This window comes from Palaemon carinicauda, chromosome 14 (genome assembly GCF_036898095.1).
Source record: "Palaemon carinicauda isolate YSFRI2023 chromosome 14, ASM3689809v2, whole genome shotgun sequence".
NCBI classification, from domain to species: Eukaryota; Metazoa; Arthropoda; class Malacostraca; order Decapoda; family Palaemonidae; genus Palaemon; species Palaemon carinicauda.
In genome coordinates, this window is record NC_090738.1 from 45,289,588 (window position 1) to 45,307,087 (window position 17,500).

A 17,500-nucleotide genomic window follows, 5' to 3' on the forward strand; every position below is an offset into this window, starting at 1 on the left:
CGTATCCCTTCCGTAGAATTCTGTCGGGCAACGGAGTTGACAGCTACATGATTATCGGGTAAGATTAATATTGAAAAAGAAATAATTAAACATCGTATAAAACAGTGAGATGAAAGACTGTCAAACATATATGCCTTTAATTTGATTGCTTGAGTAAACTTCAAATGCAAAAAGTAATGGAGAGATGAATTTAGAACATTTCCATATGTAGTTTGCTATACAGTAATCACTCCGCTGTCACAGATGCTATGACGAGTCTATAACCGCAAGTACCAGTTAGCATAGCCCCAACTTCAGAAGGCTGAGCAGTTCTGGTTTGAATCTGGCAGCAGAATTGACAAATATGGTAGCTCTGGTCCCAAAGACCCTAGTGATCTATTATTCTAGATAAAGATTTAGTCAATGAAGTGAGTCTGTCCTTAATGTGGGCTTGTCATTAGTGCAAATCTGGCCATAGTTCCAAGAGTTGGAGCTGCCCTTGTCCTGGCACATAGCTGTAACACAGCTATGGTCACGACTTCTCTAATTTTTGTCTCAAGATTGACTTTGTCTCTGACTATAGAGCTGTGTGCTGATGAAACCTCACATATTTACTAAAATAACCACAACAGTGAATCTTAATATGTTTACAACATAAAAATAACAATGAATACTGAAATACAGTATAGTAAAAGGTGGACTAATTTTAAAATTATGATGCTGCAATGAGAAACAACAAGCAGAATTCTGGACAGTGTTAATAATATTGTACTCAAAATTAGTGAGGAAAGTGACTGATGGGTACATGATGATCCATAAAGTACAAGCCCTGCTTGACTACTATTCTTCTTCTCAGTTAAAAATAAACTTATGAGTATTATAAACGAAAGAAACAAAAAGGGATCAATAAGTTGGGAACAATGATGAATAAGTTATCCTGATTTCCAAAAAGGATTTCACCTTGAGTGGATGCAAAAATTTGGGAAATTCTTAACACTTTTTGATGAAATTAAGCAAAATTAAGCTTATCACTAGCAAACCTTGATTTGTTAAACTGCCGTACTGGAGTTTGGTGCTGACCTGTTTTTATTGACATCATCCCCACTATAATATTAGCCAAGCCATCTCTAGATTTCACCCTGAACTAAAAGCATGTTACCTTTTGCATCTGAAAGTTTCAATTTGGTTGGCCACCATAGAAACATACTTTTTTCACGAATAATTGCAGTGATGCCTTGGCATTTCTCACAGCAGTTATTTAAATAACAATGCTGTCACTGACATGAGACACAAAGAGAATGCAGATCATGACCACCCAGAAACAATTCCCTTAAATAACCCATGCAGTAGTTCTAACCAATCTATAAGAAGACATCTTTAAACACACTAAAAACTGAACAATCTGGAGTATGGAGATATTGTCACCCCAAATGCAACACAAATACTGAAAAGACAAGGGTTCTGTAATATGCCAAAGCTTTCTTCATGCCATTAACTGCCACCAGCTACCAGTTGAGATACTACCACTAGAGTTATTGGGTCCTTTGACTGGCCAGACCGTACTGCATTGGATCTCTCTATCTGGTTACAGCTCATTTTTTATTTGCCCACACATATATACACTGAATAATCTGACCTATTATTTTCACATTCTCCTCTATCCTCATACAACTGACAATACTGAGATTATCAAAGAATTTTTCTTTGCTCAAGGGGTTGACTAGTTTAGTGGCTATTTCCTCTTGGTAAGGATAGAATAGACTCTTTAGCTATGGTAAGCAGCTCTTCTAGGAGAAGGACACTCCAAAATCAAACAATTTTTCTTTAGTCTTAGGTAATGCAATAGCCTCTGTACCATCGCCTTCCACTGTTTTGGGTTAAAGTTCTCTTGCGTGAGGGTACACTCAGCCACACTATTGAATCTTATTTCCCTTCCTCTTGTTTCTTGAAGTTTTTGAAGTTTATATATGAAAGATTTATTTTAATGTTGTCATTATTCTTAAAATATTGTATTTCAATTTTTCGTTACATCTCTTGTAGTTTATTTACTTCCTTATTTCCTTTCCTAACTGAGCTATTTTTCTTGTTGGAGCCTTTGGGCTTATAGCATGCTGCTTTTCCCACTAGGGTTGTAGCTTTACTAATAGTAGTAGTAATAATAATAATAATAATAATAATAAAACTGAGCTCCCAAATATGAAGAAAATTAACATCAGAGAAGATTCCAAGGAATAAAGGGAGGAAAGTGATTTATGGATACCGGTACTCGAGTCTCCACGTAGCATATGTGCCATACTGATATTAATGTTAAAAGAGATTATAATGTATCCTAACATTCAAAGAAATGATGGGGTTGTAATGAAATAAGAAAATTTAAAATTTCAACAAATAATTAATCTTGGTGACAATAATGACAGTGACACACTTGTGTTATCCTCATAATTTGAAATAAATTAATAGCACATTTTTATTATAAGAAGTGTAAGTAAAAAGTACGGCGTATAATATAAATGAAACAACATTGAATAATGTCAGTTCCAATTCTGTAATTCCTACCCAATATTCCAGATTCAACATGCAACATTTCTCACTCAAACTCCATACCTTAATCTCAGAAGACTTTATACAAGCATAATGAGATCCAGAAGGAATGTAACGAATAAACTTAGTGCCCACAATAGACGTCCTGGAATTTCTAGAAGACTTCTGGCTTTCCATGCTATCAATACGTGCCATTAATGATACTGTATTGAAAAAAAAAATTATTAAAATCAATAACAGTGTATTGTAGTCTACATAAAGCAATTTATAAAACTATTGTATTAAAGAATTTACAGTGAACCCTCGCTACTTCGCGGTTCGACCATCGCGGATTCACCACTTCGCGGATTTTTTCCATAACCCATATATATACAGTATATATATATATATATGTATGCATGTATTTATGTATATATGTATGTATGTATATATGTAGGTATGTATATGTGTATACATATATATATATATATATATATATATATATATATATATATATACACACATATATATATATATATATATATATATCTAAAGTAGGAAGATGTGATGTAGTTCTAAGGGAAAAGTATGGGAAATATGTCTGGGTAATAAGCAAAGCTCTACCTCCAGTTTGTTTCTTCATTATGATCAGAGATGAACGTAAACAAAACATTGGTTGCCATTTTTTATCGTGCTTTTTAGCGTGTTTAGGAAACGCATGATATAAAATTGCCTTTGATATTTGTGCCTGTTTTAGTTTAGGGTACTGTAGTACATGCATTAAGTGTTCTGTACTATAAAGGGTAGTTTGTTAACAGTACTACGTACAAGGGAAGGTTTTAAAAGTCTGAATATACATGTTGAATAAAGAGGTAAATATGGTGTCACTACTTCGCGGATTTTCACCTATCGTGGCCGCGTCTGGAACCTATCTACCGCGATAAACGAGGGTTCACTGTACTACCATTCATAATTCAACTTTATGTACCAAAATTAATTAGATGAAATAAAATTGCTTATTGAATATGTGGAGCAGTAGTCAAAAGATAAGTAAGATTTCAAAATACATATGAAGTAAGAAATTTTCTGTGTAATAAACACAACAGGTGGCCCCATACAAGATGCTCAAGAATGCAAAATATGTGTTGAGGTTAAATATATTTCAAACAATAATGTATACATGCCTTTCTGCTCTGTAACTGCAAATGCATTGATATTAGTGCATTTGACACTCATGCTGCTCAGGAATACATCTGAGGGTTGAGGTGCAGGTGGTGGTGTTGGTTCCCTGAGAATTTTCAAAGGTTTGGACACTCTGATATAACTCTTGAGTTCCTGTATATACCTGAAAAGGATTTGGAAAAATTATATGTCACTTCACAAGGGTTAAACAAATTATTAGCTGGTCTTTGTTACTGGATATGCATTAAATCTATTTCCTTTAATAATTGCAGCACTGTACTGTATAAGTACTTTTTCAGACTAGGATATCTTCAAATATTTTAATAAATATGATATAGATGACTCAACACATACAATATCTTCTATAAGACATTATCAATACATAACAATAACATTGCTTAACAAATACCTATAGTCACATTTTTTACATTAAGTTATAAGGGAAACTATACACCATTTTCACCCTCCTAACACCCTCCTTTCAAGTTCTCACATGAAAATTAATGATGGAATTATCTTTGTAATTGTTCCCTAGATCTACAGAACAATAACCTAAACATTTTAAATAAAACATTACACATGCTCATCATAATATCTAATAAATCTAAATCTGAATTTGAAAAAAAAAATGATAAAAACAGTTATTAAAAACAGGGACTGGTAAGAGGATCTAATGCATAGAAAAATGGAATTTTAATAATAAAATATCATATTAACTTACTCACTATATTCATATTACTTCTCCAAAAGTTCGGTTTATCTATGTTCACCTCCAAAATTTATTTTAAAAATTTCCCATTTTCTTTCCTTCCAAAATGGCATTAGTAAAGTAATGCAACAACCTAGCAGTTAATGGTAATGAGCTCCAACAGTTACATGATATTCTGTTCTGAATTAAAGAATAATCACTATTCCTTGCCATCAAAAGTCAGTGGAGAGGAGGGTGGGAATATACATCACATGCAAAAAAAAAAAAAAAAAAAATATCATCACAATCTTTGTTATAATAATCTTCAAGTTCCTTGCTGACTGGTAACAAGGCAGGAAACAGATAGTACAGTAATTCTGAACTAGATTGGCAATGATTAATTTAATAGGATAAAATATTTTTGTACTATACAGGAAGTTAAATCAACAGCCTTACTCTAAAATTCTTAGCCCAAATGAAGTACAGTCAGTCCTCTTTATTTGTGGGTGTTAGGTAACAGAGATAGGTGTGAAAAGCAAGAATCTTAGTTGCCCTAAGGTGTGTTAACTTCTAACCTACCAACTCACTGCCCATGCGCAGTCGACTAACACACTATGTAACCCACTGTACAATACTGCCTAATATTGCTGCTACTTGGTTTCTATCGCAGTATAAGTATTGTGTTAATGAATGAACACATATCTATGGTAATGAATTCTCAGCTCCCACTATAACATATCTGATGAGCTGCAAGAGATCTTCATCCACTAAACAATACCAATCAGTGTGGAAGGCATGGATGGCCTTTCTGAGGAATAGGGTGACATGTCAAATAACCCCGGATTTCTTGGCTTCCTTTTTGGTCCATTTCTTTCTGGATTGGAAGCTTTTATACTATCAATAATTTTGTCATAAAAGTTGGCATTGAAAGAACCTCTCAAGGTGGATTTTGACATGGATTTAGACTTGATCATCTTTCATAAGATTATCCAGTCTTCTGTTCCAAATCTTTGTCTCTGGATAGAGTGCTTGAGTTGTTAGTCAAATACTTCTGATACTTAGTGGATTGCTGAGGGGAAGGGAGTCTGGGTACGGCGAGACGAGGAAAGTGCCTAGCAAAATTGCTACGCCTTGAGTCAACAGGGCTTTCACTCCTCTTGGAGGAGCTCGAAACCTTCATTGGGATAGTAGGAGTGTCCGGAAGTGGAACAGCCTGAGGAATGTTGGTTGGTCCTGAGACTGCATGCACCAGGTCCCGGAACCATGTGTGCGTCCTTTGAGAATGACAATGTTTCCGAATGAGCACCACAAGGGTTTTTTCTTAGCTTTGCTTGAGCACCAAGGAACAGTAGAGCACAAGAAGAGGATGCATCATGCTCTTCCCTAAGTTCTGGTTCCCTAGAGAAGCAAGTGCTGTCCATCTGACTACCTAGTCAAACAGAAGATGATGGGAAAGCCACCTTACCCTGTAAAGGAACTTGCTGTTCACCTTGGAAATCAGACCTATGGTGCAGTGAGGGATGGCGAAGTGAAGACTGATATTCACATCTCATTTCACAGCGTGAAAATTTCGCAAGCAGATTCTTTCGTCAAGAGAGGTATGACTGAAGTGCTCATATGAGCGCAGGTAGTCAATACTTCTAGCACTCTCAAGTCAGGATGGAAGAACTTGCTATAATGAGCAGTGCGTGTAGTAGAGGCAACGCGCACGCCCCAATCAGGCAGAAGAGCTCACCCGCCCACCTATCTAGGTGGTTGGGGGTGCAACAGCGCTCAAGACTCATATGCGAAACTGAGGTTAGTGCGTTCCCCAACTAGCATGTCATGGAGAGAAGCTCTCCTACTCAGTTTTAACTCTGAAGGGGAAAGACATGCAACCTTTCTTTCCCATGAGGGAGAGGAAGGACGAGCAACTGCTGGACGCTTGCGTGCAGGGAGTGAAGAAGGTTCTACCTTGCAGGAGGCAGAAACCTTGGGAACAAGCTCCAGCAAACTTAGCCTTGAAAAGCAGCGAGTGCTATGCTGTGTTCAAAGGACACGATGGCGAGGAGCAGAGATTGCAAGCAGTCGCCAAACTTTATCGTAGCTGAACAGCGGTCGGTGGAGAGGTCCTTCTTCGAAAGGGGAGGCTGCCCAATACCTGGAAGCTGACCTTCAGACAGTACACTCTGTTTCCCCTCTGGCTGGGCGAATCCAAACAGAAGAACCCCAATTTGAATGGTTATTGAAATGTAGCCAAAGCTAGTCTCTGGGTTCACCCCAAAAGGACCCCCCGAAAAGTAACTCTACGGATTGCTTGTCAGCAACTGTTCACGTTCGCCCACCGAAGCAGCACAAATGTCGGGACAAGCAGGAGCTGCAGTTGATATGGTTAGATATGCAAGAGACTCTTTCGGTGCAAGACTATGAAGTCTCAAGGGGGAACATGGGAATTAGAACCTGGGGAGGTACATTCCCGCTGTGTACCCAGCCGAAAGACCTCAAGCAGCCTTTCCTTGCACAGCGAAACCGTGAGCCCCAAGGAAGGCGACAGCTGATGTACCGTGTCAGCAGTCGGCACTGCTTCGCTAGAGGAAGCTGAAGGCCCCCGGAGTTGAATGGGTGCCACTCATACTCGACGGACTCCCAGGGGAAGCCGACAGAGCAGAGTCAGTGTGGCGAGGTCGAGCCCATGGAGTCGGATGGCGAGGTTTCTTCCATTTCGAGGATGAATCCAAAGGGGAAAGAATCACACCTTCTAAACCTCAGCCACTGGTAGGGTGACCACTCCCTACAAGGAGAATCCAGCATGCAAGAGTGACCTCTACACACAGGACAGAGACCGTGAGGATAGGTTTCAACAGCAGACATGAAGGTGCTGCAACAGTGCCATTCAATACCAGGAAAAAACCTACATGATTTTTTATCACCAAGACAGGCACATTTGAATAAGGAGTTGAAAGTTTTTAGCTTTCAGGCCAGTTGCTCTTTAATCGTATTACGGTTAAGAGATTTTTAATGTAAGCAAGACAACGACTTTACTGAACCAAAATGAAGTGACGTTGTTACTACTGCGGCTATGAGCAGGGTGGTTGGTCTACCCACTCCACTAATTAGCGGAGAATTGTTACACCTCACAAAAATCTTATTATTGGCTAATAATAATAATAATAATAATAATAATAATAATAATAATCATAATAATAATAACAGCTAGTTTCAGTTACAGCCGAAATATATTTCTACTGTAAAGCACAGCTCCTGCAGTCTGGTGCAACTGAGAGAGAGAGAGAGAGAGAGAGAGAGAGAGAGAGAGAGAGAGAGAGAGAATTTTTGTCAAAGAAAAAACTTTCTCCTACTCTATATCATTTAACCTCTTTAGTTTTAGTGTTCCTTTGTGGGATGTCAATGTAAGCTTTAATTTTAACTGCAATTTCCAAAGACATATTTTCATATTCAGTCTTGACTGTCCTTTCCTAATTACACTGTCAAGAAGGGCATAGTAAACTCATTGAGTAAGAACTTAGCATTATTTATGAAAATGTCCTGTATAAAAAGTGTTCCTATCTACATATTAAAATTGTAATTTTTTTAAAATTTTCAAATCTCTATTGAAAGGGTAATTATGGGACGATTTAGAACATTATGAAAACTGTATAAAGTTATATGGGGTCCTGCAAACTCAAGATCATAACCTATTAATTTGAAAGAAAAATTAACTTTAAAAATATAAATACTTCTTTCATTAAAAAACAACCTTCTGGTTGCTGAATATTACCTGACTAAAGAAGTTATGAAAGAGGCCAGTTCAGGACTCCACTCAATGTGAATATTGTCGAGCAACGATTCTGCTTGCAAGGGTGGAAACGTGCTGCAATCCCGAGTAGCTGGAGGAGATACTGAAGACAGCTGTACCAAACACATTCCAACATATAAAGGAGTTCCCAAAACATGAATTTTCTTGGCTGCAGCGGCAGCTGCAGTTGCTGCTGCGGGGTGGCCCAACTGGAGTAGCATTGGGTTGATTTGGACCTAAAATAGCTACCAAAGACTCAACAATTAACTCTCCCGCAACTTGAGTGTTGAACTGAGAAACAATGACACTCTGGCAGGCATGCTGCAGAATAGCTTGAATGTATGGAGAGCCAGGAACATATCCACCACAGTTCACATCCCACACTTCAACAATCAGCCCAACACAATAACGATGAATCAGGTTTTTCGAGTACCAATGTCTTCTCTGATTTTGAAGTGCTGGAGATCTGTTGGCAAGTAAGGGAGATTATAAATGTCATAGTTTTTTGCCAATTTACTAATGTGAACTAAGCATTTCAGTGATCATGGCTACATTATTCTACAGTATAATATAAATTTTACGTTAAGACAAGACAAAAACATATTCTAAGTGAAATTCACAATCAAAGAATACATATTCAAATCAGTGAAGGGGAAATATGATATAATAATAATAATAATAATAATAGCTATGATTCAGCAAATGGTGGAGTGGAAGCAGATGTTCATCAGAGAGTGAATGAAGGATGCAAAGTGTTGGGGGCAGTGAAGGGAGTGGTAAAGAATAGAGGGTTGGGCATGAAGGTAAAGTGAGTTTCTCTCAATTTCACTCTGTCATATGCCATTTTCAACCTTTCTTGATATTCACTTTTTACCTCAGGTTTTATTAACTCTTCAACCCTCACTAGCTCCCTTTTACATCCCCCACTCTTTTGCTGCAACTAGTTTTCCTTCCACCAAAATTGATCAGACATACTGTTAGCCATACCCCTAAACACGTGCATGTCTTTCCATCTTCCAAACATTCTTCTAGTTATCAACGCATAATCCATTAAAGCCCTTTCTACCACTTCCATTTGCCCCTCTTACCCATGAATACTTACTTTTATCTTTCTTTTTGAAAAAGCTAGAACTTATCACCATATCTTCCTCAACACACATATCTACCAGTCTCTCACTACTATCATTTTCCCCTGGTACGCCATACTTCCCATGACACCTACCTCTCCACCAGCCACTCTAGCATTTAAGTCACCCATGACAACTACATAATTCCTTCTACACACCCAATTAATTCATTCCACTCTTCTCCACTTTTCTCACAACCTGGCCCATATGCACTAACAAAAACCCAACATTCCCTAACCAACCTAACCCTTACCCACATTAACCTACATGATATCTCCTTTCATTCCACTACTTTACCTGTCATCCATTCACTCAGCAATAAAGCCACACCCTCTCTTGCTCTTCCCCTTTCAATCCCAGACACTCGACCAGTCACTTCACCCTTCTCTTCTATGGTGGAAAAACCCAAATCTGAATTGTTGCTAATATCATTCCAAAATACAGAATCTACAAAGTTAGTACCAAACGAGACTTCTTCAAATTGACCAGGATCCCCAACAGTTCAAGTAACATGAGCAACCATACTTGCTGAACCTGAATCCTTTCTAACAAATTACACAAAGATACCCAATAGTTTTTAACCATTTTGAAATGAGGGTAACCATCCTGGTTAACACTTGAGGGGCCATCCTGAGACCAAGATATAGGCATATGAATTGGTAAAATTTTGACCTGTTGATGAAATGAAGGTATTTCCTTGAATTTAAATGAATCAGAATGTGAAAATATACATCTGTGAAGTCTATTGAAAACATTCAATCTTTTTTCTTTATCACCCCCAGGACTGTCAAAGATGTTTCCTACGCCTATTGAAACGCAAAGGATATTGGTTAGATTTTGTCAGTCGTCATTCATCATCTCCTACTTCACGATTCTACTTTGTCTTTATTTAAAGCTAAATTATTTTTTAAAAATGGTTGTAAGCATTTCATCTGTAAATTGTTGCCTTTCACCAGTAAGACGATCAGCATATTTTGAAGAAACTATGGACATTACAGGTAGTGTCCCTAATTTACTATGTGGGATCTGAATTCCATTTCATCCTCTGTCCAAAAATGTAGCGTTACTTCCAGTTAAAGGTTTGGGCACCAAAGCTCCCCAAGAACTGGATCCAAATTTTATAAAAGCCTATAAGGTTAAGGTTCTAGATATTTGGAGTAAAATTACATCTCCTAATTTTTGCAAAAATGTTTCTTTGGGAGGAATTTTAACGCTAATTCAATATCATACCAGCTTGGTGTTCGGTAGACATTATCTTGAAGAATCTTGGATTTAATATTAAGATTATTGGGCTCTAAATACTACAGTTGCTGCTGGTATTGTGTGTTTTTATTTTTTTATTCAATAAAGTACAGTATGGTTTTTCTTTTTACGATATTTGAAAATTTGTTAGAAAAACAATCTGGAGTTTAATATTTCCAAATGTATTTTGAGATTGCATCCTTTAAAACTGGGCCAACTGGGTAGAATTTTCATTAATATATGCATATTAATTTTCTCATTAACCTATTTCTTTCCTTCACTGGCATCCCACCTACTTTAGAGTGTGGGAGTCAGCAATATAAACATCAGGGGAGGTTCATATAAATAAATGGAATTTTGATAATTATTTTTTTCCTTATTTCTATACTCACCCGATGTTCATATACTGTACATGCACAATTGCCTCCCCACTAACACTTGATGTCAAGGAATAGGGAACACTTTAAGTTTAAAAACTAAGGATGCTATCAATGGTACTACTTACCATTATCCGCTATATGTGTTCATTACTTTGCTAGGGGCATGAATCTTTTGAAAGGAAAAAACAGGAGAATTTCAAATAAATTTTGTGGTAATCCTTGATAAATTGTGCTTATGGAAAAGCAGTAATATGAACATCAGGTCCGTATAGAAATAAAAAATTATTCAAATTCCATTCTTGACAAGTATTCCTTTTTGTTAAACTACTATATAGAAAACCAGTTAATATATGGATAAATTTCCAATTATCATTCACAATTCACTATAATTTTTAAAACTTTTAATATACTGTAATATAATATAATTAACTTTAAACTAATGTCTATGATTTTGTAAATAAATGTACTGTACACAGACCACTTCTAAAAAAATACCACCATGTTGGAGAAGCACAGTTAATAACAAAATGAGTGAACTGAAGAGAGACATGAGTTATCAGGATGGTAAAACTTTAAGAATCTAGTTTCTGGTGAAGATCATAGTTTTCCTGGTTTTCAGTAATGATTATCTTAAAAGTATTCATATTATACTGTGTTTATATGTAATATGAGAATTGAATAAGTAGTTGATTAAAAGAACAGCAATACCAGACAGGTAATCACCACCCAATCAGTCAACAAACCAATTTTCAAAAGAACTGAGCCCTGAACTAGTTGTCCAAAAATATATGAAAAATAGTCTTACATTGTTTCCTATTGTAACATGGGATTTTCTTCTTGAAGCGTAGTTTGTTAGAACGCCAAGATCTCGATGATCATACGTAATATGCAATGACCTAAATTCACTCTTCATGTTCACCCGGTCACCTACAAACTGGAAAGATAAAATTTTTTGTTTTTTCTTGAAGTATAATAGGGCTACAGTTAATACTAACATTAGGTCCAAGAATTGCAAGTGACATGCTACAATGATAAAATTAATTTTTAGCCTACTTTTAAATAGATAAAATAGATGAAATGAAATACTTGAGGAAAAAAGAATTTAAAGTACATACTGTACTTGTATTTGTTTATGCAGTTCTGTTCTAACTTTGTTCAGGTATGTTAACACATCACAGAGGCAAAAGTAGTGCGAAGATTACCTTATGAAACTTAGATATATCCTTTTCACTAGACCTACAACCAAAAAATAAATGGAAATTACAAGGTAGCAATAGTGTTCCAAAATAAGAAAATAACTTACCTGAGACTGTAAATTGAATCGATCGAGAGAAACGGAAGAATCATATGTACATTGAAGTTTTATCATATCTATTTGTAGTTCTGTACTTAAATCTGGTAAAAGGGCAGGGAAGTTTTCTGAAAAATATACAAAATATAAAAAATATTTTCCCATCTTAGTAAATATTTCTTTTGAAGTTTATTAATACAGTAGGTTCTCGGCTTACAAAAGAAATCCGTATCTATTCCATGGAGTAAGTAACATTTTGACAAAGTCAGTACACACCTAAACACAGTAACATATATATGCACCAAAGTCACCCCTATTTGCTAATGCAGTACTGTAAAGTCATAATTTATGCAATAAAAACATTTTATGACATGGATACATACCTAAGAAAAAATAACACACAAAGGCCATAAATATACTGTAGAATGGTATGAAACAAAAAATATAGCTCCATCCTTACACTCTTGTGGTTGGCTTACACACTGGAACAGGTGTGGAGACAGATTTAATAAGAGGAGGAAATTGAAAAAAAAAAATAAAAACAGAAAATCAGCAGGAGGTGCTGGAGATACTGGGGAAGGTGAGTCAGAAATGACACCCCAGGATGTTGACAAGCATCTGAGGTGGGGGGTATAAAATTCGTTATCTCTCTTTAGCTTCTTAAAGAGGCCTTCCAGTCTAGTCTACAAATTTACACTCATCTTCTCCATGATCTGCTTGCAACACACCACCAAATTCATGAATCCTCCACAGATTTCACTGTACCTCTCAGTCTTCTTCTTTCCCACCGTTATCCCAACATTAAGAGGTCGGTTGCCTGATGTACCCTCTCCAATGCCTTCGATCAAAGGCATCCTCTTCCACCAAACCTCTTCTCTCCATATCATCCTTCACCTTTATCTTGCCATCTAATTATCTGTCTCCCTTTTGATCTTCTTCCCCTAGCAGATTCCTCCCAAGACCTTATCACTCCCTTCCCACCATCGATCCTCAACACGTGCCCACACTATCTCAGTCCTCACACTCTTATCATCTATGTAATATTTACTACGCCTATCATTCTTCTTATTTCATCATTTTCCCATTTTTAGGCAGTGATATTCCCATAATCCACCTAAACATTCTCATCTCTGTTCTTTCAAGTTTTGCTTACTCTTTTCGTCTTAAAGCCCAAGTTTCCGATCCATACATTAACACTGGTCTTATTACTGTGCTATAGATCTTGATTTATAGCTTGATTGGCATTTTCACATCACATACTACTCCTGCTACCTCCCTCCACTTCTCGCAAGCTGCTTTTATCCTATTCATAACTTCAGCCTCACATCCTCCCTCCTGACTTCTAGTAGATCCCAAGTATCTAAATTGTTCTACCTGTTTTATAACTGAGCCTCTACTTTCATGTGTGGCTATCCAATCTCTGACTTCTTTACAGCTCACCATAGCTTCAGTCTTATCCACATTTACCCTCAAGCTACCCCTTTCCAAAGTCCTTGACACTCTACAACCCTTATCTGTAATTCTCCCTTTTTCAGCATTAATCGCCAAATCACATGCATATAGCAACTCCCACAACTCTTCATTTCTTATCTCTTCTTTTAACAGATCCAAGACCAACACAAATAAAAAAGGGACTTAATGCTGACCCCTGGTGTAATCTAACACTAACTTCAAAGGTTTCTGTTTCTCCAACAGCTATTACTTTTTTCCTTGTTCTTTTGTATATCATCTCTACCATTCTGACCAACTTCTCCGGGACTTTCCTCTTCCTCAAGCACCAAAACATTAATTTTCTTGGTATTCTATCGCAAGCCTTCTTTAAATCTACAAGAGCACAAAAGAGCTTTTGGTTTCCCTCTAGTCTCTTTCCCTTTATTTGCCTTACTATAAAGATGGCATCCACACTCCCTTTCCCCCTCATGAATCCATATTACTGTTTCCGAATCTTTACAATCGCTCTCAATCCCTCATCTAGTACCCTCTCAAAAACTTTCAAATCATGGTCTGTTAGTTTAATTCCCCTGAAGTTACCACATTCCATGATGTCACCTTTCTGCTTAAATACTGTACCTCTTAGTGCTGGGGTCCTAAACATCAAACTTTGCCTACTCTTAATACATCAGTACCAAGTTTTTTGCCATATTCTTGGTTGTAAATCTCTTGGACTCTGGAGTAGGTATGACTTCCTCCTCTTCAATTATCTGGTTCCCTATTTGAACAAGATCCTAAGCAGATAATTACAATTCATGAAATGCCAGTAGCTCTGACACCATCAGCATTCTCTCCAAATCAAGTTGTTTACAAATTTCAACAATCTTCTTGGCAAGTCAATTGTCTCCTCAAAACCATGGAAATCTTTACAAACTGGGGCAAAGATTGAACACGCATCATTCAAGCTTGTCTGCTTCACTTCAGCCCAAACATTTGAAATATTCTTTACAGCTGAAAGAATGTTGTAGGATTTCCTAAAGTCCTTCAGAGACAATTCCTGATTGTTCAATGAAACTTCTAAGGCCATACTAAATATTCTTCCACTGTAGTAAGCCTTAAAAGAGGAAATGATACCTTTGTCAAAAAGCTGCAAAAGAGCAGTAATATTGGGTGGAAGTTAACCTTCTTAATATCTACATTAAAGTCCTGGAAGTGGGCAGGGTGCCAAGGGCATTCTCAAGCATTAACAACACTTTAAAGGGCAAAGCCTTGGAAGCACAGTATTGTTCCACTTCTGGCACAAAAAAGTGAATAAACTATTCCTAGAAGACATCGAGTGTCACACAAGCCTTCTTGTTGGTTTTCCAGATGATAGGTAGTTTGACTCTTCCAAATGGCCTTGAGTACCTTTGGATTTTAATCCTGATATACCAGTAAGGCCTCAGCTTGTAGTACCCAGCAGCATTATTTCTAAAAAGCTAAGTAAGAGTCTCATTGCCAGATTTAACAAATATAAACCTGCATCATCCACATTAAAAATCTGTTCAGTAAGTTGACAAACTTCATTAATTATCTCAGCCACCACAACAGGATACACACTTTCTCCTTTCTCATCACCACTAGCAGCTTTACCTTGAACTTTAATGTTATGATAATTTGAAAACTCATTAAACTGCATTAACATACTTCTACTGGTCACTAACTCTTAACATTCACTCCCTTCCTCCTTTTCTTTATTTAGTGTGTCAAATAATGTTTTTGGTTTTCCCTGAATTACCATAAGGCTCACTGGGATATGCCATTGACTCTGCTCTTCCATCCAAAGAACTAACAACTTCTTCATCTCAATAATAACATAACTACATAAATTTGTAACCACTCAATTTCATAGGAGCAGATCCCTTCACAAGATCAAGGGTGCTATCTTTATCTTTGATAATCATTGTGACAGTCAAATGGCTTACTTTGTGTAAGCGACCAATATTTCTCAGCATTTCTCCCTATTCAGCATATTTCACAATCTCTAATTTTGCTTCCATGACAATAGCTTTCCTTTTCTCTGATTAAATGCTGTCATCGTCTGCTTTATGGTTGGGAGCCATGATGAAGAGCAAAAGTATATGGGGAACTGTTACCATAGAAGCACAGAGGAAGCGAGAATCCTGAACAGCATGTGAATAGGCACAGAGGCAGCCAAAAGCCAGAATAGTGTAGCAATGTGAATTAAGAGTTATTCATGCGCTGCTACTTGATTTTCTTCTGCCACCAAAAACAGATATTGTCCGTAAGACTTGCACGAACTAGCCCAGCCTTTTACAACAATAACAGAAGTGTTGGAAGGCAAAACCTATTGACTTAATAGCTTATAAGAGATGTGTCGTATCCACAAAATGTCACAAGGCGAGACCGTTGTAACCCAAGGACCTACTGTACACATATAGAGTACCTGGCGAGCCATGAATTTTGATCACCAATACCCCTGAGGGAGTTTGGTGAGAGGTCCTATGCAATCCAGCATTAGGATTCCCTACAGGGGCCGTAAAATTCCCGCTGGTTGTACGAGTCATGTTGGTTGGAAGAGTTATGATTCAAGAAGCAATGAGTACAGTGAACCCTCGTTTATCGCGGTTGATAGGTTCCAGTCGCGGCCGCGATAGGTGAAAATCCGCGAAGTAGTGACACCATATTTACCTATTTATTCAACATGTATATTCAGACTTTTAAAACCTTCCCTTGTACGTAGTACTGTTAACAAACTACCCTTTAATGTACAGAACACTTAATGCATGTACTACAGTACCCTAAACTAAAACAGGCACAAATATTAAAGGTGATTTTATATCATGCATTTCCTAAACATGCTAAAAAGCACGATAAAAAATGGCAACCAATGTTTTGTTTACATTTATCTCTGATCATAATGTAGAAACAAACTGGAGGTAGAGCTTTGCTTATTACCCAGACATATTTCCCATACTTTTCCCTTAGAACTACATCACATCTTCCTACTTTAGATATATATATATATATATATATATATATATATATATATATATATATATATATATAATATATATATATATGTATATATATATAAATATATATATATATATATATATATGTGTGTGTGTGTGTGTGTATATATATATATATTTATATGTATACACATATACATACCTACATATATACATAAATACATGCATACATATATATATATATATATATATATATATATTACTGTATATATATGGGTTATGGAAAAAATCCGCGAAGTGGTGAATCCGCGATGGTCGAACCGCGAAGTAGCGAGGGTTCACTGTAATCCTAATTCATAGGAGAGGTATCGCAGTCCTTTAGAGGTAAACCTAACTCGCAGACAAGAAAGGTGTTATCCCTAAAGACAAATGGCTAAAGCTAAGGACTTCGAATTCCCTCTGCTGGCTGAGCTAACTCAGGTTGAGGGAGAGCGTCGTTGCCAAGAAGACCAAGCTCAAGCTCTGGGTTGGCCGCATTAACCTTTCTGGAGAAGAGCCCCAAAGAAAAAGGATCGAAGTTGCTTTGCATAAGTACTGAGGGAACCTGGGCCAATGGTGACATGATGACAAGGTGTAAAGAGGAGAGGATTCCTCAAATCTATGTTTGCTATCATTCATAAACGTAAGCATGAGCCAAATCAATACCATAAAAAATTTGGGGATGAAAAAGAATAACCAGAAACTGTCGTCCCAAGAAGGCTTTATGGGTCGAGGAAGAGATCTCAAGGAATCGAAACGCAAAACCGTGTAAGCGATCAGACAAGTTCTCTAACTCCTGGAGAGAAGTATGAAAAAATAATCCCTAAGTAATATGTTTTTCGAGTCTCGTTCTGAATCAGAGGGGAAGGCA

At 37.0% G+C, this 17,500-nt stretch overlaps 1 protein-coding gene across 1 annotated transcript in view; it reads right to left on the reverse strand.

Annotated features, from left to right (window-relative positions):
- LOC137653565 (protein hobbit-like) overlaps nt 1-17,500 on the reverse strand; it is a 572,883-nt gene that overhangs the window by 429,300 nt on the left and 126,083 nt on the right. The window contains 7 exon segments of the mRNA XM_068387072.1: nt 2,584-2,723; nt 3,684-3,844; nt 8,127-8,341; nt 8,343-8,610; nt 10,799-10,823; nt 11,719-11,827; nt 12,197-12,312. Coding sequence (XP_068243173.1) covers nt 2,584-2,723; nt 3,684-3,844; nt 8,127-8,341; nt 8,343-8,610; nt 10,799-10,823; nt 11,719-11,827; nt 12,197-12,312 — 1,034 coding nt within the window.